Genomic DNA, 24,349 nt, shown 5'->3' with positions numbered 1-24,349 from the left:
CCCAAAACACCTCACCTAGGAGGCATCCTATGGAAAGGAGCCACCTAATCTCACTCCTTTTAATGTGTAGGAATAGTGGCTCTACTCTGAGCTTCTCCCAAATAACTGAGCCCCTCATCATATGCCTGAGTCCCACTTTAATATGTGTTCATGCATAGCTCTTATTATTAACCAATTAGGATTTCAACAGTTTTCTGTATATTCAGGTTAAACAATGTCAAAGACATAATGTGTATTCAAATGGGGAAAGGTGAGTGATGGGACCCAACTGGAGTCTCCTTCTTCGTTGAAAGAAAGGCAAGAGGAAGATTGGAAGTAAAACGGACACTAAAAATAGAGCCAGTATCTAACTATACAGCCTAAGCCTGTTTTGTATGTCTTAATAGGCTGTACCTTTCATAGAAAACAAGCCCCTCTGAGTGAAAGTTCCTTTTGTCTACCGGGGAGCCTTCAGTCCACAAATGCGTCATCCTGAAGCTCCAAAGTCTGTCTGCTCGCAATATTTTCCCCACATCACTCAAATGATGCTTGTCAGAAAAACTGCATATAAATCCCCAAAGCAAAAGCCGCCTGTTTCCCGACAGCTCGATGTGTTTGCCTCCTCAGGTTCCCCTGCACACGCCTGGCATCAAACAGAAGAAGAATGGTCATTGGCTCCGAGGAGCTGATGACGGCGAGAGCACACTCTTCTCCAGGAGCGCATATTAAACTAATTTTCTCACAAACACTGTGCATCTCCATCCTCTGGGATGAGATTACAGTGCACGGACTGAGATTCGCATTTATGCATTCACCTTCTTTGCAATTCTGATATTTATTTTGTTTCATTTGAAGGCGGAGAGCGCGTTTACTGTCCAGGAGCGCGCAGCGTGGCACACGCTGGAACAAAAACAGCTCAGTGCAGCGCAGGCAGGTTTCCCTTTTAAAAGCAGCAGAACAAGCAGGAGAGTTACGGAGTCCTCTCCGGGAAGCGGTGTCGGCGCATGACAGACGGACTCTTAAAAAACAAACAAACAAAAAACAAATTTTCGGGATACTGAGGAGAAATCGGCAGCGGGAACTTGAATATGGCGACTGTGAAGACGTTCGACCTTTTCGTTGGAGTTGTTTTAGTTTTGCAGTGTGTGTGGAATGTGCAAGCCGAGATCACAGCCAGTAACGGTAAGAAAACGGTATTAACCATCAGGCATTAATCAGACCTGTTAGGAGCGAGTTGTGGTCAGTGCCTTAAAGAGGCAAGTTCGTGCATAAGTCTTGTCTGCACAGCGTGCAGGAGGAAATGATGCAGACACAGGTGGACCGCTGGTTTGCCTCTGCATGAGACTGACTTTGTTTTACGCGCAGAATATATTGTTTGTTGCTACCCATTATGCTCTCGTGTGTTCTTAAAAAAGAGTGGACAGACTTCCTGAGGCTGTCTAGTTTTTATTTTAAGAATTCATTAGACTAAAGAAAGCTGTCATGACCTACTAACTTACTCCCTTTCGCGTAGACCAAAGACTTGAATTCTAATTATCATAATTTCACAACTACTGCAAGAGTAACTTAATTGCTTAATTGCACTTAATTGCTTTTCTTTTCCTATATTCCTATATTCGTGTTTATATACTAATTCAGCTTGTGCAAGCTCTTAGAAGATGCCTCTTTAGAGTTTCTTCTCAGTGTTCTTCCTTTTCTAAGATGTAAAGTGGAAGTGTCAAGCATCTGCAACTTTTCACAGCTCTGACTGTTATTTAAGGTTGGATATGTCTTGATGCCCTTGATTGTAAGTCACAGTCCATACTGGAGAATCAGGATTCCCCTGCAAACAATATCCCTACTGTGACAGCACCTAAAGCACCCCCCCCCCCCCCCCCCCCCCCCCCCCAATCTCCAATCTCAGCCCATCCCACATCAACTTACCCTCAGACAGTCAGTGGAATAAGTTCATGCCAACATCGGTCCTGTTCGAGCCAGCTCTTGTTTCCCAGGGCTTTTTTTTTCTTTTTCATTGCTGGCATCAGATTTTCATCACGTATCAGATAGTGGTTAGAGAAATGTTCAACTGCTGACAGTGACTGTAAATTCAACTTGCATGTGTGTGTGAGTGCAGACCACAGAGCTACGGGAATGTATGGCAGTTTAGGAGAGAGATGCTATCGGCTGTGTGTGATGGTTTGCACAGGGGCACACACACACACACACACACACACATACACACATGCTGCTCATGTTTTTTACACTCTCACACAGTCTCATTTACGAATTCAGCCAGGCTCCAGGCTCAGCGCTTTGATTAACATGACATGGCTCACTTCCTTCGCCTGGTATTAAAACTCATTTTAGAGGCAAACAGATTACAGGAATGCCCACAACACCAACACTTGCCTCAGAGTCCTTCATCAATCCATCTCCTGCTTGAGCTGGGCACAGTTAAACTGTATGTAGGACAGTATTTTTAGACATCTGGGTGAGGTGCTTCCCTTGCTGTGGACTGACCTCAAATTTGCTGGAAGGAGCAACCCCTGTCCTCCCTTAGATAGGTCTGTATTTCAAGAGTGCAGGTGGACTCCTCCTTTCTCTGGAGATCCACCAGGATGATATAATGCACCATTCACTTGTAGAAAAGCTCCCAGAACCTTTGAAAGTCTCTCAGCAGCTCCACTCGAAGATGAGATGTGATGAATGGTTGTAACATTTTCTCCTTGCATTTATTAGTTAGATGAGCTGTGGAACACATCTGGGTGAAATTACACAACATCCTGTGAGTGCATTGGCTTTTATTTCAAAAGCTTTCACTCTGTAGCCATGTATGTTGGATGTTCACCCAGAGATACACTCAGCAGGGGCACTCTCACAAAATTGAGGCTGATTTGGGGGGGTTAATTTTCACTCCGCTGCTTTTCTCCGAGTGGAAAAAGAGATGTTCCACTAGAGCCTGGAGAGTGTCTGCATATGCGATAGGGGAATAAGAAGGAGAGCGTGAGAGAGAGTCTTGACTCATGTAATGATGTGGTCTGATTTAAAAGCCTGTGCTGAAGGCTGTTAATGTGCTAAGATTGCGGTTGTGTGTGGAATTTCATTTCGTTGTGGATGCTGGGAGTGGGGTTTCTTTACAGGCTGGAGGAGGTTGATAGAGGGTTAAAGTGCTCGCAGGCTGCAGCGATTGTGGACGTTTCCAGCTCCAACGTGCCGCTCCTCATCCATCATGCTGCCAGTAGCTGCCTCTGCAGTCTTGCAAACACACACTCAGAGGGACAATGAAATGAGAGCTGTGCAAAAACATGCAAACTGACCCTCAAAGAGTTTCCAAGCCATTCATATTGGTACTGTAAAATACTTGCATTAATTGATGTTCCTAGCCAACAAACCACATTTCAAAGCTTTCATTAACAATCTGTGTTTCTTTAAGTTTCTTGAAACTTAGAGAAGTCCAGTCACCTTTTCTCTTATTCATGTGCCATCAAATATTGGATTTTGGTCAAAGTCATCAGAGGTACACAGAACACTCCTTGGTGTCAGGACACTCTGGGTTATAGCAGGTCTCACCTCCAACTCGTCACATAAGGATACTTTTTCAGGACCCTGTGGCATAACATTTAAATGCACTTGCTACACAGGGGATTTATACTACTGTGTTAAATCTATGCTGTAAGTACCTTGTAACCAAAAACCCCTCTGAAACCTTACCATGTAACCTGCACCGTATCCTGATGCGCACCTCAAGCAACTACCGTGATTGGCCTGCTCAGTACTGTTGAGTCCTCCTGTGCATTTCCAGCTACTTTTTGCTGCAGGTTTTGAATTTATCAGTGAGAAAATAAGAAACATTGCGTTGAGATAAGCAACAACAGTCATACCCTCAATATAAGGACTCACATATGTCAGCAGATTCCTGCAGGGAGATTGCCAAAACATCCGAATGGATGTGAGGAAATGTACAAAGATGTGGAAAAACTTAAGAGATAGATATATTTGTGTCTGAAAAAAAATGACCACGACAAAGAGTGAGGGCCCAAGAGGGGAAAAGTCTGAGGGATTTATTTATTTCTGTTGTGGCTGGCATTGCATTAAAACACTGGGATAAGACCACAAGGTAATTAACATCACGCACAAGCATGAATGCTGGCAACATCAGCCACTTATGCACGTTACATTGAAGGCTCTGCAAAGATTCACCGCACGTCTAATTCGGCTGTAAAGACAATCTGTTTATTTATTTTTTTAATAAGTGGCCTTAATGTTGAGAAGGATGAACATTCTTATTTACAATTTATTTAACAAGCATCCGAATTTTTTCCTGAACCTAGCCAAGAAGTTTTCAGCTAAGGTGAGTCTTAGAAGAGTAGCCGATGGGAATGTAGATTCCTTTTCCTTTGCTGATTATCTAGAATTCTCTTGCATTTGTACGTCCTTTACTTATAGATGACAAATGCGGCATGCTGCTACATTTCTTTCTTCTTGTCATGCTTTGGAGGTGATTCCCAACACAAGCTGCCTGCTGATACAAAATAGGAGATTCCAGCACGGTCTTCTTTAGTTGTCCTCCTTCTTTAAGCCTTCTTGGAATTCCCCCCCCCATCTCTCCCTTTTTCTGACATTGCACATTTTAGAACAGACAGAATGAGCTAGCTTCTTTATTGGTCCCACTGAATAACCTGCTGAAAGGAGTTGCCATGAATGGATGAAGGGGGTGGGGTGGTCTGAGGGGATGACAGACAGGGAGGGGCGGTGATGGCGGCTGGGTTTATTGTACTTCCCTCTATGTGGCAACAGCGGGCCAGAGAGAAGCTCAGGCTGATGGCTTGAGAGGGCTGGAGAGCCACACAGAGTTCAATAGGCTCAGAAACAAAAAGCAAAGAGGCCACTAGTTAATGAAGCCCAGTGCAGTTAAGCTACCCCTTAAGCTTTTTCTCATTGTCTTTCATGATGGTTCGAAAGCTTCTTCACGTCCAGTTGTTAAAACTCATTGCCTGAGGTATCACATAGTTTGAATGATTACTTCTAGGCAAGAATCACCTCCATAAAGTATGTTTGAAAAGGTCAGATTGAGGAGCAGGAGACTTTTAATGGTTGAAGCTATCCAATCTGGCTGTCAGTGAGAGATGACAAGCATTTTCCATTCATGAGAAACATTCCCTCTCGACAGATGATTGCTGCCAGTAGAGCACAGTCAGGCTGTTATCTACTCCTCCCTTTGACTCAGTTGAGGGACGCTGCCATGCAAGAGATGCTAGATCATAAGCCGAGGGGTGGCGCGAGTACAATAGTTTTGATTTGGGTGGAGTTGCGATTTGTTTTGCCTCAGTTGGAACATTTGAGAGGATGATGAAGAAAGGGTGGAGGCTTAGAAAACAGGCACCTACCCATCTTTTCTGACCTTCACAGTGAAAGAGGAGATTATAGCAGAATAATATCAAAATATGACACACCGAAGTGTAGTAAGTGATGATTAACAACTGAGATTATAGGAGGAAAAATAAATGGTAGTAATAAAGGGAAACGGTTCCCCCTGGCACTCTTCTGCAGTTACATATTGTCAAACTAATGTTCTGCTCAGAGATCCAAGAATAATTTTCGAAGTGAAAAAGTGTTCGCATGCCTCATTTGCTTCTGCATCAGTTTTCCCCAAATCTAAATATGTTGCAGTCGGACTGCAACTTCTCCCCCTTGGCTGAGGGGGAGAAGTTGGGGTATCGATAAAAACAAAGTGCAGTGGGAACAGAACAAATCACATCGTACGTGAAATGGAAATTTTAGAGATAAAAAATTGTGACAAAGGAACCCTTTCTTATTCACAGGGTATAAAATATTGGTGTTTTCTTAAAGGCATCACATTTAAACACACTTGGTACACCTAAACGTCAATTTTTAACATGCTGGGTGAATGTTGTGATGAGGAATATTTGTATTTATATAGTACATTTATAATAATCTCAAACCCAAATCCTTTCCAGCCTTAACTCTGAAGTTTTGGGTATTTAAGCCTAAACAAGCAGCTAGTTAAGGTGAAAACTAAGAGTGAGTAAAAACATAAATAAAGTGCAAAGCGCCTAGCGAGACATGGGCCCGTCTTCTAGCTCAGAAACCTGTAACTTAAGCTTACTGAGGCCCATGCAGCAGATCTAATTTGGTGACATATAAAGAAGCAGGATGTCATATGCCTCTAATAGGAACAGTATGCTGTTACCAAGCACTGTCTTTGGTTTTGTTGTTTCACCATCCAAATAAATATGCAGTGCAGCGGGTGGGAGGGTTGGGGGAGAGGGCGTGGCAGTTTTTTTTTTTTTTTTTTTTTGGCTAAGTATACGCAACACCTGGTGTTTTAGGAATACTACTGTTGACAGAGAAAATGAATAAACTAAAACCATCTTTGTTTTACACTGATTTCATACCTCCTCAAAAAAACAAAAAAACAGTGGAAATGAACAGAACAATAAAATACAGAGGGAAATGTCACATGTGGAGTGATGAGGAGGCTGCAATCTTTCACAAACTGTATTGTGCAAATTTTTCCATTGTTTGAGGTTTGACTGGTGCTGTTTTCATCTGGCTTTTCTGCTGCATTTAATTGACTCCAGATTGGAAAATTAACCTCATCAATGACTCCTGACATTTGTATAATGATCATGGAGGGAAGTGTGTGTCAATTTGCATTCACTTTGCAGATTTTCCAGAAATTTTGTTGCAAATTTGACTAGAGATCAAACATACTGTAAGTGCTGAGCTAAGAGAAACGATAGGACCAAGTTTGTATCAACAGTCTACAAATAATAGTATTTATTGGGTATATATAAAGACTCTAATCATCTCTTATTCTCATAGCATTTATTTTATTTTATTTAGGGTTTGAGCTTTTGACTGACATTATAGCAACCAATGATGTCATTTGTCAGTTGAGGCGAGGACGAGTACCATTTACAACAGTTGACTGTCCTCCAATTTCCTCTCTAGGCTCCACAGTCCTACACTTCGCTCCATCCAGGATCTCAGCCAAACTCTGAGTTGATTTCTTTGGTTTTTGGCCTTTTCAGGACAAAATGCCTGCCTTATAAGCAGTACTCAAGCTGTCGGTTTTAGTCCATGTTTATTTTGGTAGTAGACCATGTGAAAACAGGCGTCCGTGCAAGATTTGCTGGGTGGTTTAGTGTCTGATGTAGGTGTATGTGCCTTCCTGAGTGTCTGTGACTAAAGTGTCTGCTGCTGTGTGTTTCAACAACTGTTTTATTAGCAGATATGTTCCAAGCTTTAAAGCACTTTCAAACAGGAAGTGAGCACCGCTTTCTTCCCACACCCCAGTAGGTAAAAGACAAACATGACAACGTGTTTTCCACTTGAAATATGAAGTAATGAAAACTATCCAAGCAAAAAAAGCAACTTTATATATGCAACATTTTAGAGACAGGTGAAATCTGTCTGTTCCTTACTGCTGACAGCTAACTTGTTAATATTGGATCACAGCAGCATTGGAGTGTAGAAGTAACAACATCACGCATTTGGTTCTACTCTGTTTCTTGAAGCATTTACAGTGATATATATATATATACTGATAATATAGCCCAACTAATATATATCTCTTTTGTGGACTTGGAGAAGAAATTTGACCACGTCCCTTGGTGTGTCCCTCAAGGTGTCCTATAGGGAGCGCTTAGGAGTGTGGAGTATTGGGCCTGTTGTTTCGGGCTCTTCGGTCCCGGTATATAGTGTGAGTTTGGTTTGCATTGCTGACAAAATGCAGATGTGGTTCTTTTGGACTAAACAAATGACGACTTCCAATTTGCACTAGGCTGGCAGCTGAGTGTGAAGTGGCTGTAATCAGAATTAGCACCTCCAATTCTGGGGCCATGGTTCTTAGCTAGATGCTGTGTCCACTGAGGGTTTGGAATGAGTTGTCGCCCCAAGTTATGGACTTTAAGTATTTTTGGGTCTTGTTCATGAGTGAGTAAAGGAAAAAAACTGCAGTTTTGACAAATTGGATTGGTGCAGAGTTGGCAGTGTTGCAGACATTGTACTGGCCTGTTGTGTTGAAGAGAGAGCTGAGAATGAAATTGAAGCTGCTGATTTACTGGTTGATCAATAGTCCCACCCTCACCTATAGACATGAGCTGTGATAGTGACCGAAAGAATGAGATTGCAAGCAACAAAAATGAGCTTCCTCCAGAGGGTGTCCAGGCTCAGCCTCAGAAATAGGGTAAGGAACTTAGTCATTTGGGAGGAGATCAGAGTAGAGTTGCTCTTCCAGACTGAAAGAAGCTAGTTAAGGTGGTTCTGGCATCTGACCAGGATGCCTCTTGGGCACCTCCTAGCTCCTACCTCAGGAAACCCCGAGGAAGACCCAGGATATGCTGGAGAGATTAGGTCTCTTGGTTGGCTTGGGAATGCCTCTGTGTCACCCCAGATGAGATGGAGGAGGTGGCCGGGGAGAGGGAGGGCTGGGCATCTCTGCTTAGACTGATGCCCCCTTGACCTGGACCTGGGTGACCAGCAGAGGATGGATGGATGGATCGATCAATCCTATACACTTAAAAATTATTATTTCCCTTAATAAACAAAGCAATAATTTTGAATGAATGTATACTAATCAAGTAAATTTTATTTGAGCAGATTGCATTAAATTTAAAGTTTTACACTGTATTTATGTAATAAAACTACATGGAAAAATTGCATGTAATCAAATTACTTAAAGTCAGCATTTTGGTATAAATATTTTTCTGAGTGAAGTCTGTGACCGGAGTAGGACCGTTGGGATTTTACTATGCCTTTTCATCCAAAGTGACCATCCAAAAAAATGAAACGAGGTCAGTCACACAAGGTATAAAAGTTTTGTTATGTTTGTGTTGTCCTAGGTAAGGCTCAAAGCCTTACCTTGATCACCTTCTGGTTTATGTCCCTGTAAATTATACATGAGTGGACTGTCAAACTCCAAATGCAAAAATTTAATTTTCCCCTCTTTTGCCAGCTACTTTGAAGCTACTTGAAAAGCTGAATTTGTTTCCATCTTGGAGGCGTGTGTTCTTGATTCATGCACACGAGCAGCAGTTGTCTTCCAGGACTGCTCACACCTGGCATCCAGCCACACAACCCACCTATTGAAACTACACTGATGCTTCTGATTAATTAGATGAGATGGACGGTCTCCAAAATGCTATTCTCCTCTTCTCTGTAGACTCACTTTCTTCTTATGAAGTAGATTGCGACAGAAAATGCCAGTGTACCTAACAGCTATCCTGAGTGAATACCAAAAAACAGCAAATGGAACATATTTTTCAAGCGTACATCTCTGCATGCAAGTTGGGTTTAGAGTGCTGGCTGAATTCAAATGGTTGTCATTCAGCTGTGGGGTCTGCACCAGGAGTCCTGTTAACTAAAACCTGCTGTAACATCTTGAAGATGTAATGATGGGAAACACAGATGGAGTGATTTCATGCTTGGTAGTTGGATCTGTTGGAGAGGCATTATGTCCTTTTATTTGTGTCTAATAAGGGTAGTAGCAGAAATTAATTGCACGTGTAACAGAATAATGAAATCTAATTAATATAGACGTATATACACTGTAGCGTTGTGACCTCTATTTGAGTCTTTTTTCTAATACACAAACCCCTAATGGTGCCCATCACATAAACCAGCTTTGTCAAATAAGAAAATTGTGTACGAATCCTGCTGTTTTTGTGCAGTGGCTGCACCGAAATAATGAACAGAATCCAAAGATATGATGCATTCTCTGAAGAAGGTTGAAAGAAGCAGCTCTGCAGAAGGGGACAAAGCATTACATGCATTGGTATCATGAAGGCGAGAAGAGAGTGTGATGTTTCTGGCAGTCCAGGCATGCTGAAAGAAGATAAGGTGTCGGCCCAGCCGAGCAGCCTGTCACACCACCCTGCAGCAGGCTTCATATCCTTCGCCCAGCAGGATCGGCGGTTTGCCTTTGTCCCACTCAAGAAAGTGTCACTCACGGGGTTTATGGCATGCTGCTGCATGCTGTCGCCTCTCACAGTGTGCATATGTCTGTCAGCCCCTAAGCAGTAGTTTTTAGTATTGTTGGCTTGATTAATCTTGTGAACTTAGTGAGGTTTCAAGGACCGGTGGAAACTTTCCAGTATTTTATTTTATTTTGTTAAAATAAAAACTAGCTTCAATTGGGTCTGGTAATTATTTTCATTTTATTTAATTTAATTTAATTTAATTTTATTTTATTTTATTAATTAATTTAACCTGTCTTGTCCAGCAGCTTAAGCAAGCAAATTTAATGTCTGCATGCTCTGTCATGCCAAACACCTTTGCTTGCTCTATTGCTTTGTTGCTTTGTTGTAGGCTCCTCTTGTTAGTCTTGTTAGTTAGTTTATTTTCTTTCTTTTTCTCTTTTTAACATGTTTAAATGGAATGGCCCAACAACACCAACTCTGGTAATTATTTTATTTTAACCCATTCACAACAGCACATCCTCTGTGTAATACATCATATCAGTGTTTAAGGTAATGCTAGTATTTATGTTCTGCTCTGTGTTGGATTTTAGTCATTCTTGACACCACCAGCCAAATCCATTTGATACTGAGCATTATTTAAACTGAGCAAATATGCCATGAAAATATCTCTCTCACTGCACCACCATCAGCAGCCTGATGGATCCATGCTTTCATGTTGTTTATGCCAAATTCTGACCCTGCCATTCAAAAGTCCAATTCTGGAAATTGTAGCCACAATTTCCTGTTCTTAGCTGACAGGAGTGACACCCAGTGTGGTTTTCTGCTGCGATAGTCCATTTGCCTCAAGGTCTGACATGTTGTCCTTTTAGAGATGCTCTTCTGCATATCTTGGTTGTAACAAGTGGTTGCTTGAGTTTCTGTAGCCTTCATATCAGCTCGAAGCAGTCTGGCCATTCTCATTTGACCTCTGGCATCAACAAGGCATTTTTACCCAGGGAACTGCAATTCAGTGTGTATTATTTTCTTTTTTTAGACCATTGACTGTAAACTCTTGAGATGGTTGTGTGGGGAAAATCCCAGTAGAACAGCAATTTTTAAGATACTCAGACCAGCCCATCTAGCATCAACAACCATACCACATTTAAATCCACATTCTAAAGCTCGGTTTGAAGGGTTAGTGTTAATATTATTGCCTGAAAGATATCAATTAAAGGTGGTTATGTTAAACTGGCAGTCAACTATGAAAGTCTGGCTGTGAGTTGCTACATTTCCTGCCTTTGCTGAGGTAATTTGTGTTGCAAAAAAACAAAACAAAAAAACCCCCAAAATACATCAGTTTTTTCAGTGAGCGTAATCTCATTAAACATGACTTCTAACCCAAGATTTGATTGTTCTGTTTATTGTTCTGTTTATTGTGTTAGCACACTCGTACCAAATGCCATCCATTACAGATTTACAATGTGCAGTTGGCTACTCCCTGTTCTAATTTATAGCTATCTGATGTAACATGTATCTTTTGCAATTATTACTCTGCTAATGCTGCACACACTCGAGTGTGTTCAAACAACGATTTGAACTGTGGATCCTCGCAGACACTGATTTTGTCTTTTCCTTGCTGTAGATCCAACAACCCTGCCTTTGTTACTCTGCCCAGAAAGGGTCTCAGCATCCCCTATCCAGAAGTTCCTCTTTCCCCACCAAACTCATTCTGAAAAAGCAAAGTATGCCCTGCAGCAAGTGCTTTTCACAGGACAACACAGACTGCAAAGCTCTGACAGGTCGCAGCATACTGGAGAGGAATGAAAAGGTTCACAGCCACCGGCGTATTTCTGAAAATAGATGGTGACTTTGTTGACAATGTTTTTTGTCTTCCACCTTGCGTTCGTAACGTCTATGGACAGAACAGCTCTTTAGGATCTGGCTGGCTGTACTTTTTTTAGTGAATGCATCATTGTTCTGCATGCTTAGAGGCTTTTCTTGGTGGGCTGAATGCCATTACTTGACTCATAACACTGAACACCAACGACACTGAAACTGATACAGATCTTTGAGCCTTATAGCCTCAGGGAATTAAAATAGGACATTATCATCTGCCACTGTGCTTGGAAGAGAGAAGTCAGCATTGTTCTACAACTTGTTTTTGCTGATTCCCCCATCAAGTGAGTCAAGACTAAACTTTTATAACCGTGAGTAAGGCTTTCTTCTGGCTGTGGTGTTCATCAATTGACCCCCCAAGAATCAAGACTGCCAGGAATAGGAGGATAAAGGATTCTTCTCACAGGCCAGTGGAGGTTTCTGGAGGTCAGGGTGATTTTTGTTTGGACACGCTTGTTCCAGTGTGTCACAGCTGTCTGACCTCCTAACTTTGGACTGAGCTCATACTGAAGCTGTAAACAGGAGGCTGGTCCTAGTGGGAGCTGCAGCACATTTCCATCTGTGTCCTTTTATTTTTTTAAAGAAGTTCTTGGAGCACATGTATTTGAAATGGGCATAGGAAAACTGTCCATCACTTGAACTTCAGACCTTCATCTGGCAAAGTTCTTGCAAACAATGGCAACATGCCCATATTTTCCTAGGGAAACATGCCAGATAGTGTCCAGAACCCCTCCAAATATGCATACATGTATAAAGGTCATGGAGCTCCAAGGCTACAGTACCAAACATAACTCTGTTTCAGGGAATCAATGTAAACATCCAAATATTAAAGAAAATTTGATTAAGTAAACACTTCTTTTTCTTCCTCTGACCTGATCCAACATGTTCAAAGATGTGGTTAAGCAAAAATGGAAAAAAAAAAAAAAAAAGAGGAATTAAAATAGGAAACACATCAACAAGTGATTTTGGTAAATGGTTTAGTTTGTGCCAGGTGTTCAGGTTTCTGTCCCTTTGCCAGTGTGGACTAGCAGAGATTTACTGGCAGAGCTGTGCACAGAGCCTGGAACAAAAGCTTTCTTTGAGTCTTTGTGGTGATGAATTGCAAGGTGTTCAAGCTACCTTTGTGTGTGTGTGTGTGTGTGTGTGTGTGTGTGTGTGTGTGTGTGTGTGTGTGTGTGTGTGTGTGTGTGTGTGTGTGTGTGTGTGTGTGTGTGTGTGTGCGTGAGGCTAGTAGCAGTTCTTGTGTTTTTTTCCCCAGTAACTAGAAACTCACAGGTCTTAATCCAGAGGTCTGTCCTGCTCTGACTGTGGGAGTTTATTGTACAGACTGGTGCAGGTGTGGTGAAGCAAAAAGCAACAGCATATCATTATAATGGCCATTATACCTCAAAGTCTGTGGTTTGGCTTTGTGAGAACCAGTTTGGCTAGTCTACAATCCTCAGTCTGACTGCTCTATTAAAAACAGGTATTTGTATAACTGGGTTTGAATAGTTCTGAGAATATTTAGCCTTTCTCTTTGCTGTCCTTTTTTTCTTTGACAAAAAAGAGAGAAGATGAGAAAGTGAAGGGGTGACTCAGTAATTTCCTTCCTTTAGGCTGATGGGTCTTTTGTCCTGTCTTTGAACGCTCAGTATTTTCTCACTAAATGTCACTGAGAATGAATGCTCTTCAGATCTGAGACAATCCTGCTGAAGTACCCTGTCACCTCTCGAGGACTATTGAGCTGCTATACGTTCAAAATGTATTACCAATTTTCAGCAGCAAAATGTGCATCATGATACTAAAAATTATTTATTTTAGGCAGCTAGTCTTCTCCAAAGAATGTGATAAACAACAGTTATTATGGAGGGATTCTTAGAGAGGAGCTCTAACTGCATCATAAAGAGGTAATTGACTCTCATTTAAAGGCCTTTGTCTCCCATGCCCTGGAATTGACTAATTAAATGGCAAAGAAATTAGTGTGAGCAGTTTAATTATGAATATGTTATTCATACCAATGCACAAAGGTAATAAATGTGCCCTTGTTCCAAACAGGTTGGGAGGCTGTGACACCATGAAATCAGTATGAGTGACAGTAAAGGATTTGCATATTGACAGGTGTATACAAGTAGAGAAGTCCTGGGATGCACAACACAACACTGTACAGAATAAAATAAAATGATTAGAAAGCAACAGCTTAGGGAACACGTAACAACCAAAACATCTTTTCAGAAAACACCATTCAAAACAGACAGTGCAACACTTAAGAAAGCACAGCAATTGAACATAATACACAGCATTTTAAAAAGATTTTGCAAAATGCACATGGTTTACACAACATTTGCAACAAGGCACAGCACTTTAGAAATTGCACACAAAAGGCAAGACACAAATTTATGAAAGGCAAACATATTTTTCAAACCATATTTTAGGAAATTGGTTAACAAAAAAACAGCTAAATTGTAGGAAACCGAAATCACAGGGACAAAACAGAGAGCAAACCTTTTAATGAAATGCAATTCAGCAGGATTTTAGAATTTGTGTTTTATAAAACACAAAACAAAAACAATTTGCAAATCTGTGTATTATTTTTATTGTTTTTTTTTATGTGTTTTGTACCTCAGGGCCACTGCGTTAAAGGTAAAATGGACAAAAAAACTGTGTTTTTCAATGCCTGATCTCTTTTTGGTGTTACTGTCTAAGACAGTGGCAGTGTTGAGTGTTGAGGATGACTCTGCTTCAGGAGGTCCAGTTATTATTTAAATGTCTGGCTGGTTCCTTATTCACCTGAAGGCCTCTAGTATCGCAAACACTGGACATGGTCAAGTTGCCAACTGACTGTGCACCATCGCAACTGAAACCTGCTCGCTGCCAACCCAACTTCATCTAAAACCATTTATTTAAGTCATAAATAAAGAATTGTGGGGATGTAATTTGATGTCCGTGATGTCTGTCTGCAATAAATATTTCTGTTTTGTCTTTGACTTGATGAAATGAAAGACCTGCTTCCGAGCACATATTGAATGGGGGTCAAATATGAACTTTCTCCGGGGAGCTGCCAAACCACTGATATATGCCCTGAAAATCCCATCAATCTACGAGGAGCCAAAATTGAAAATGAAGGGTAGCGATATGAATACAAATGAGTTATTTGATGCCCTTTTTGCCACAAGCCTGCCCCGAATGACTGGCAGACATGCTGGTTTTCTCTTGAAGGCCTCTTACTCATTAGCTCTACAATAATCTATCATTTCTCTGCTGCGAAACTTGGCCTGGTATTTGTAGCATTACATATTTTTTAATATATCATTAAATGCCACATTGTTTTTTTTGTACAAATTTGTTTAACTCTTGTACAAAGACTATTATGGAAGCTATTATGGAAGAAACAAGCCAGCTGTGAAGCACATGTTTATATGTTGTGTGTGGAAAAACTTCCTGCTTCAGGGCTTCTTTTGTCTAAACGGATGTAGAGCCACATGCTGAGAGTTTGTGGGAGTGTTTTCCTCTGTGGTTTCAGAGGATCAGCTCAGATCAGAGAAGATGATCGGTCCATTGGATCATACGCTGAAGCTAATTCTGTGTTTTATTGTTTGCACATCATTTCTGCAAGCAATTAGGACTGAATGGGAATTGGAGGGTTTATTGAAAGGTCAGAACCAATACATACTTGATCTGCTTGCTGGCACATGTGCCTCTGTGTGCACGCTGTATGTGAGTCCAGCCTCTGTTCAAAGCTGTTGAGCTAATGTAGTTGCAGCTGTCACTGATTGATTGTATTTTATGTGAAAGTGTGTGGAACATTGTATGGGTTAATGGGAACATCCTTAGCAGGAGTTGAGGTCCTCTTTTTAATAAAAAAAAAAAAAAAATCATCTTTGGGATGTAACAATTCATCATATCATTGTAAGTTGACTTGTGTGGGCGAGCCTAAAATCAGTGGTCTTGATTTGGATCACAAGGTAACAGAAAATAAAGCACATTAGTTGGTCTTTTCCCCCTTGTCTCGTGTCTTCTAACAACACAGTCTGCAGGAGCTGATGACATTATCATCATTAGCAAGTTTAGCTGACTAGCTTCCAGTTTGTGAGTTTAATCTTTTTAGCTTAGCTTGCCAGCATCCCAGTGGAATAGAAACTTTAATACATGTCTGGTGCATCCTCCAAGATCTTGAATATTTTAAAAGCCAGAAAGCTTCAGTCACTAACAGTGGGTAGCCAGTTCTATGTGGGCAAGCTTAAAAGCTTAAAAATGACGCCCATGTTCTCTATACCCTGAGAAAAACACAGTAGTTTAAACTAAAGTGAGCAATTAATGGAGGTTTGAACCTTATGAATCATCACTGCTGAAATCGTTGAGGGCACATCTATGAAGTGAAAATGGTGCAAAAAAATATTTACACATATCTCAAGATAAGATAGACAAATGAATATCTGGATGTGCAACACCACTACTGTACTCATACCTGGGAATTTGTAGACATGTTTAGACCCCTCTGTCTATTCATCCATCCATTTTCTGCTCCTTATCTGGGACCAGGTCATGGGGCTGCAATCTAAGCAGATAAGCCCAGACCTCCCTCTCCCCGACCACCTCATTCAGCTCATCTGGTCCTGGCTCTGGCCTAGGACCTCTTCCAGCAGGACATCCCAAAAATGCCTTACCCAGAGGCATCCTAGTCAGATGCCCAAATCACCTCACTTGTCTCCTTTTGATATGGAGGAGTAGTGGCTGTCCTGAATGTCCGAGCTCCTCACTCTATCTGTAATGGAGAGTCCAGACACCCTTCGGAGGAATCTCTTCCACTACTTGTATGTGAAATCTCAATCTCTTGGTCACTACCCATCAGTTGGTGACAATAGGTGAGGGTCGGAACTGGCTGGTAAATTGACAGCCTCGTTTTCACACTCAGCCCTCTCTTCACTACAACAGGTGATGCCGCACCAATCCAACATTTACAAAGTTTTAATTCTGCACAAAACTTTATTTTACATTTTCAAATTTTGCACTATACTTATATATGTGAACTATTTCAGCCCACTGTTATAGTGCGCTATGTATTAGATGCATTTCACTCCAAAATTGAAAATGGGGAGTGACTTCAAGGCAGACTAGGCATTGCTTTAGTTATCAGTACACCATGGAAGATGACGTGCATCTTAAACTACATGCTGTTGCACAGATATACCTAAAATTATTTATGAAATATTGTCACACCAGCTGTAGTATCATTGGAAAGAACCTCAGAAGCAAAATCACAAGAATCTTTAATCTTAGATTCATACTATGCAAACAGAACCATAAAATGCCAGCATATAATTTAGACTCTTTTAGACTTTCTACCTCAAAGGGGCTCAGGGGCTCCTGCTGCTGATTTTCTGCCTTCTTATTAAAGTTGCTGTGTCACATGTGATTAGCTATTGAGCTTTATTGATAGCTTGGCTGCTGCCTGTGCTGCTATGAGTCAGCCCAGAATGACCCTGAGCGATGTGTTTTTAATAAGTTGGAGGTCGTGGTAACCTGCTGCTGAGAACAGAGGCCACTTTGCCTCTTGTCGCATCCCTTCCTGGTGTACATGGTGGTGGAGAACAAAGTACAGCTGCAGGCATTCACACTTCCTGAATGCCTTATCTCATGTTCTGCCCTATAATCTGTTTTCCACAATCTCCCCGTCTCTCATTTCCCCTCCCACCTTTATTCTCAATTCTCTTACTGCCCCACTTTTCCATACATGTGAGTGGAGTAGCTGTCTTAGTTTTTTTTCAGCTGCGTCATCCAAGTTTGGTTTTAAAGACTACCGCCCTGAGCTGATGAAGAGTGTTGAAATCAATAACACAAAAATAGCACTCTGAAGAAAAAAGATATGAATTGATACTGAAATTACTGTGAGTAATAATAGCAACAAAAAAATACAGTAGCCCCCTGCTGATACATTCAGTACTGATATGTAGTACTGAATGTACTACATTATAGTACTGAAATGTATGGCAGTGCACAAAGTCAATAAAGCATCAAGAAAAAGCATTGAGAAGAAGCCAGAAACATGAACAGCTTATGTTCCTATATCCAGCAAGCAAGAAGCCAAAATAAATTTTCTCTAAAAAGCCAAAAAAAGGGAATAAATCACACTTTATATCTGATAGTACTCCTGAAGGATGCAAACTCATTCTGCCAAGGATGCTGGGAGTCCGTGAAGATGATTTTAACTTTCTGTATGGCCCTGAGTTGATTAAAGTGGCAGAGGTCTGTTGAATTTACATCATGGCTCGTGCAGCTGCTTAGAGTCCACCGATGCTAGGACTGAGAACAGCTGAACAACAGTAAAAGTCCTTGTATCATCATGGAATTTTAAAAAAGGATCCATAAGGACTGTTTGAAGTTTTAATAGATGGAAAAACACCCACATCAGTGTTAAAGTGCTTTGATATATGATATTATATTTCAGACTGCAGCCATTATTATCTTCTATCTTTTATCCTTTGTTGGGGAAGAGAAACGCAGGAGGCTGAGTTGCTGATTATAAATCTCACAGAACCAGTTTGTACGATCGGCTTGCTGGAAATCAAAAGTGTTTATGGTGGCACTGAACTGATCAGTGATATTTGAGAAATGGGATAACTGTGCACGTTTGGAAACAGCTGATATACTGAGAGTGTTTCATTCGGTTGTAACGTTCACAAATATCCAGCCATGAAGTGAATGTGAATTTCCAGTTATTATTTTTTGAAAAGATAAGCTAAATAGGGGAAATATAAACCCTCTTCCTGATACCATAAAACCTGTCATGAGTTGAGTCAGGATTAACTAATTAAAGTTATTATTACTATTACTATATCCAAAGGAAAATTGTTCTGCTCATCTGCAGTAATTTATATTTGGTGGAATGGGTTTGTTCTGGGGCCTCCCCACTAAGTGTCCTCTCCGCTGTTTTTATGTGCATACATAGAGCTGGGAGAACAGCAGCAAGACCCAAGCAAGAACAGAGGAGACTGTAATGACAGACATTTATTAAGTCAGAAGCAGCACGAAAGGAAAACCTGAGGTGGAGGTGTGATGGCTTGGACATAACTGTGGGCAGACTAAAGTAACGTAATAGCATACCCTAATGAGATTTGCCAGTATGATTCATAAACGCTATTAACTGAGCCATCAGCTGATGTGGGCTGAACTGTAATCAGCTGATCTGGTGGGATTGCAGCTGAGCTTGACTTTGTGACCTGCCTGGGCTAACCCTTTGCTTGATTTTTGCTTTTGGGACCTCCTTTGGATGTGGTTTAAGTCCTGGCCAGCTGTGTTCTGGTTTATCCCAGAGGTGATGGCTGGGCTTGAAAGCAGAGCTCTGTGCAGACTGGAACACTGTCATATTGAACAGAACAGGATCTTGTGTTACTGTTGCATTTAGGGATTTAATCTTTATTTTTTATTTTGAATCAGCAGCAAACCACATTCACTGGCCACTTTATTAGGTTCATCTGTTCAAAGGCATGCTTATATAAATCACCCAATCACATGGCAGCAACCAAATGCATTTAGGCATGTAGACATGGCTAAGAGAAACTGAGCATCAGAATGGGGAAGAAAGGTGTTTTAAGTGGCTTTGAACATGGCAGGGTTCAGACAGGCTGCCCTGAAGCAGAATTTCTGATCCAGCAGTGGTAACACGTTCACAGCCCGCTCCAGTCCAAGGGCTGCCTGTGCCTGCAGTGAGCTCTGTTGCTAGATGGAGGCAATGTACAAAGCATGTGGTGCAACTGGTCTGTGGGCCACTCTTGCTTGTGCTGTTGTTGGTCTGTCAACCAGCTGAAAAGAAGAGAAAAGTTATAACATACAAAAAACCTGAAGTAAAACCGAGTGTTAAAAACAATGAGAAGTGTCCAATGCAACCACTGTTTGTGCTGTTCACACTGTATTTTTTTGTTAATGGTTCTCCTGTTCCCGGTGAACTCCTCTGTCGCTCCCTTCTCTGTTCCAGCCCACTTGCCAACCTATCAACATTCAGTAGATGTTTACATCATTCGCTACCAGCAATGTGCAGTCGGGATCTTGGGGGATCTTGGGGGACTGCACGGTAGCGCGACTGGGTTGGGTGACACCCCCCCACACCATAAATTATGCTTGAGCATTTCCGAAACTGCTGATCTGCTGGGATTTTCCCAACAACAGTCTCTAGGGTTTACAGACAATGGTGCAAGAAACAGAGAAAATATCCAGTGAGCAGCAGTTCTCTGGAGAATGGCTGAACTGCTGACAGGAAGGAAGCAGTAGCTCAAATAACAAGTTGTTACAAGCAAGATATGCAGAATCTCTGAATGCCCAACTGGTCAAACTTTGAAGCAGATGAGCAGCAGAAGACCACACCGCCTGCCACTCCTGTCAGCTAAGAACAGGAAATTGAGGCTACAATTTCCAAAATTGGGAAATAAAAGACTGGAAGAACATTATGATCAGTGTACCCACCATCTCACAAAGTTCAAATCATCTCAAACTGGTTTCTTGAACATGAAAATAAATTTACTGCACTGTCAATCTAACAGAGCACCTTTGGGATGTGGTAGAATAGGAGCTTCCCTTCATGGATGTGCAGCTGACAAATCTGCAGCATGTGTGTGTGTGTGATGTGATGCCATCACGTCAATATGGACCAAAATCTCTGAGGAATGTTTCAAACACCTTGTTGAATCAGTGACACGAAGACTTAAGGATGTTCTGAAACAAAGAAGTTGGCAGTGCAGCTGCATTTGGTTGAAACAAGTGGAACTTTGGCAGCAGTTTGCATATCACAGCTCAACTTCCCGCAAGGTTGTCTGTGTTAGGATTGTCTGCCAACTTTTATGTTTAACAGTTTAGACTTTATGTGCAAACATATCAGAATTGATATATTTAATTAGATTAATAAATGAAACATATTTAATTATGTTATTAATAGCTCTGCAAGTACACACAGCATCTGTCAGTAGAAGCCAGACCAAGTTGCATGTGAAGCCTACTCTTTCTTCTAAACAGAAAAATGCCTCAGTCTGTGTGTTTATAATACTGCCTTTAAAAAAAATGTTTTTAGGCTAGAAAGCCTAGCGGGTAAGGTGTAGGTTGAGTAATCTAGCAATAATGTACAGTTCCCCCTCACCTTCCCAACTCACCTGAAAGGTGTAGTAAGGTGTAGTAAGCCAAGATTTTCGTTGGTCAAATTCAGCCCTACATGCATTGAGTTTTGTAGTATTAAACAGCCCCAGGACAAATTCAGTTCAAGCATGTTGTGCAGACACTAGTTAAATATAGATGAGTCAGATGATAAACCAGAGAGACAGCCAGTATGATCACATGTGCCTCAACTTGACCCTTGATCTTTGGTTCTCAGCAAGAAAAGACCTCTATGTGGCTGACTCAGCAGCCTGCTGGCTAAATTCATCCCCATGTCTGGGTGAGAAGGAGGCAAACACATTAACACTGTGGTCCCACCAACAGAGCTTGGACAAACATGCTACTCCTAGACAAATTTGAGTGTAGACACTTGGAAAGGTTTCTAATCGATCAGCAAATACGAGACCGAACAGGCCGATAACCCCATCGATGTTTTTATAGCTTCAGTAAAGGCTTTCAGTCAGGGCTCAGAGGGCTAGAGTCTAATTTCTTTGAGGAGAAAACTGATTTGTAGGAGGCTTTTCAGAATTAAGCATTTTAATCCTTTAAATGTGTCCTGTGTAATTAGATTGCCTGCAAATTTAATGGGACGGCTTTAAAGCTTTGCATGATTTAAGATTTCTTGTCAAAAAAAGCAAACAATAAACATTTCTGCTGCATGTGTGCTCCTGTTGGGTGTCGAAAGAAATACTAAAGTATATAAAAATAAATAAAACTGGCAATAATTTAACCTATTGTGTAGCAGTTTTTATAAGAAAATTTCATTTGCAGGGCACAGATTCTGAACAGTCAGCAATAAGTCTTTGTTTACAGCACAAAACCGCTGTCAGGGGAATGCTTTGGGGGGCTTTTAAGGATTGTTAAGGTCAGTGGAGCCTCATGAAGTCATTTTTTTCCTTTATTTTATAGTATAAAAGCACTGTGTTCATGTTTGTTTGGACTCTACAACCTCAGAAATGTTAATCTACCACATTTTATCAGAAGAGATGCATTTGACGATGTGATAAGTGAATGCTTTCCCCTCTGCCCTCATTAAAGTAATTCTTAAGGTCGGGTGTACATGTTTGAAAAGGTAGGGCGTTCTCTGCGGAGTTTAACGTTTAACTGAAATTACATGGTGTGATTTTTCTGCTCATAGCTCAAGCTGCAAATGTCAGTTGCTCAGTTGACTTTAATGCTACTTAGTGCCTATCATTACCTTACATATGTTCCATGATTGGTTGTGTTGTCATGTTTTGTTTTTCCATTTATTTGTTAGCAGGGCTGCTCAAAAAGTTAAGGACAGATTTGTCCTTAACTTCTTCCTTTTTTGCAAAGATGTGACTTGGCTCAGCTTCATTCATTTGTAGAGTTGATCCACATCTGGGTCTGGATCTAAGAAGGATTTATTTTTTATCATTACAGTAGAGTAAAATTGGATATTATCTATGTTTTCAAGAAAACATCACTAACTAATAAGGATCCAGGTGTCCTTTTGGATGAAGGGTTTCAATTCATGTATGGTGTGGAGAGAATTTTCTACCTTGTTTGTAGTATGCAGTCTATTGTGCAATGCCTCTGCTGATATACACCTTTGTGGCCGTGCATCTTCTGCAGAAAGCAAACAAATATACCCGGGTGCTTGCAGTGAGTCTTGGCAGCTAAAAGGCATGAACCAAAGAGATTTCACAATTTTTTTTTAAACAGCTTTTTATATGATTTTTAATTGCAAAAACTGATCATTTGAGTCTCAAGTTAGAATTTACACCTCCAGTACAGAATTTATTTATTTTTTTAACCACTGTAAACACACTGCTGTTACAGTACAAAGGCAGGTTCACTTTCTGTGATAAAACTCCCACTTGTATGAGGGCAATATGGAGGCAGCTTGTGTCACTGATCTGATAGAAATTTCACCAACTGAATGCTACTTTTGAACCTTCTCAAATCACAGGCTTCATCAAGTGAATGTCCTTAAAGGTCCACTCTCATTTTTTTTTTTTAAATCTTTCCCTCTTCTGATAACAGAAGATCTTTTTCACAGTTAACTTGGCATGTTTTGCTGTACACCTTCTCAGATACCTTGGAAAAACTATCACTGGCTACCGGGGAAAACAAAACTCTGTTTTCAAGCTTTTGCTTTCCATGGAGATTTTGTTCCAGTGGTAGAAAGAAGTCCATGATGAAAATAAGGTTTATGAGGAACCTAAAATTTTACTATTTTCCCCAAAACAGCACAAAGTTACAGGATCTTCTCTCACTTGAACAACTGAAAATAAAGGGCTCTGCTACTGGAAGGACATGCAAATTGAAAATGAGATGATGCACACGCACACCTTAACCTGAACATTTTACCTCACCAAACAAAACAGCAAATTTCTATAGCAAAACAAATGTTACATACTTACATCATTTTCCAGTCACCAGATATCAGGACATTGACCATTTTCTCTTTTTCACTCATCTCTAACATTTTTCCTCATAACTGCTTTGAACCCATATTCATACTAAGGCTGCTGGCTTGTGGCTGGCTCTGAGCTCTGGATGACTTTTATCACTTTGTTTTTGTTATGTTCTGTAAAATGTCCATATTCAGCTGGTTGAGGGTGATACGAGTGTCGGAATAGGCTTGTTTTTAATTAATGTTTTCTTGGTGGTCCCCCTGTGGTTTATTTTGGCAAACTTCACTCAGTGAGGCGCTTCCACACTAACATCATGTTGTCATATTGGGGTGAATGAGGACCCAAATGTAGACTCAGACAGGATCATTTTTAGTGGTAGAACAAAAGGCAGTCCAAAAACAAACAATCCAACTCATGGACACAGCCAAGGTAAAACAACAGAAGGCAGCAATAAACAGTAGAACACAGCAGATAACTAAGGCAAACTGAGGCTTTAAATACACACAGACACAGAATGGGGAATGAGACACAGCTGGGGAACTAAATACACCTAAACTAAATCAGGGTAACGAGACGAGGGAAGTAAAATTGAAACACAATACACAAGAGACCAAAATAAACTGGAAGTAACTGTGTGGGGAATTACATGACACAGGAAGGCATGACAACAAGAGGGAACTGAAAGGACTTAGAATAAGCAAAACAAACCACCAACAGAAACCAGAATATAAAAGTGACAAGTGCTACAGACAATACACAGAAGCATTAGTATGATCAAAAATACAGAGAAAACCTGAAAGCAAAAAACTGAACATCAAAACTCAAACTAACAATCAAATAATGACTGCTGAATAATAAACAGTCATTGCACAGATTATATTTGACATCTAAATGGGAGCTTTTATTCTCATTTGCAACTCTATTATTATTTTTTGATTTCACTAGAGTACCTTTGCATGATTCAGTTTCTTCTTCTTCTGAGCTGTTTAAGCCATCTTCTGACTGACCTCCCCTTGCAAACAGAAGATTTTAACAGCATATGTTGATTGTAGCAGTATCCTTCCATCCACGTAT

The 24,349-nt window shown here is 40.8% G+C and overlaps 1 protein-coding gene across 1 annotated transcript in view; it reads left to right on the top strand.

Annotated features, from left to right (window-relative positions):
- Window positions 1–729: 729 nt before the first annotated feature.
- plxdc2b (plexin domain containing 2b) overlaps window positions 730–24,349 on the top strand; it is a 109,994-nt gene continuing 86,374 nt past the window's right edge. Inside the window, 1 exon segment of the mRNA XM_030756794.1 lies at window positions 730–1,161. Coding sequence (XP_030612654.1) covers window positions 1,068–1,161 — 94 coding nt within the window. The 5' untranslated portion in view covers window positions 730–1,067.

The sequence above is a fragment of the Archocentrus centrarchus genome, chromosome 20, assembly GCF_007364275.1.
Source record: "Archocentrus centrarchus isolate MPI-CPG fArcCen1 chromosome 20, fArcCen1, whole genome shotgun sequence".
NCBI lineage: Eukaryota > Metazoa > Chordata > Actinopteri > Cichliformes > Cichlidae > Archocentrus > Archocentrus centrarchus.
Note: the sequence above shows the minus strand (reverse complement) of the source record. Positions and strands in the feature narration are given on the sequence as shown.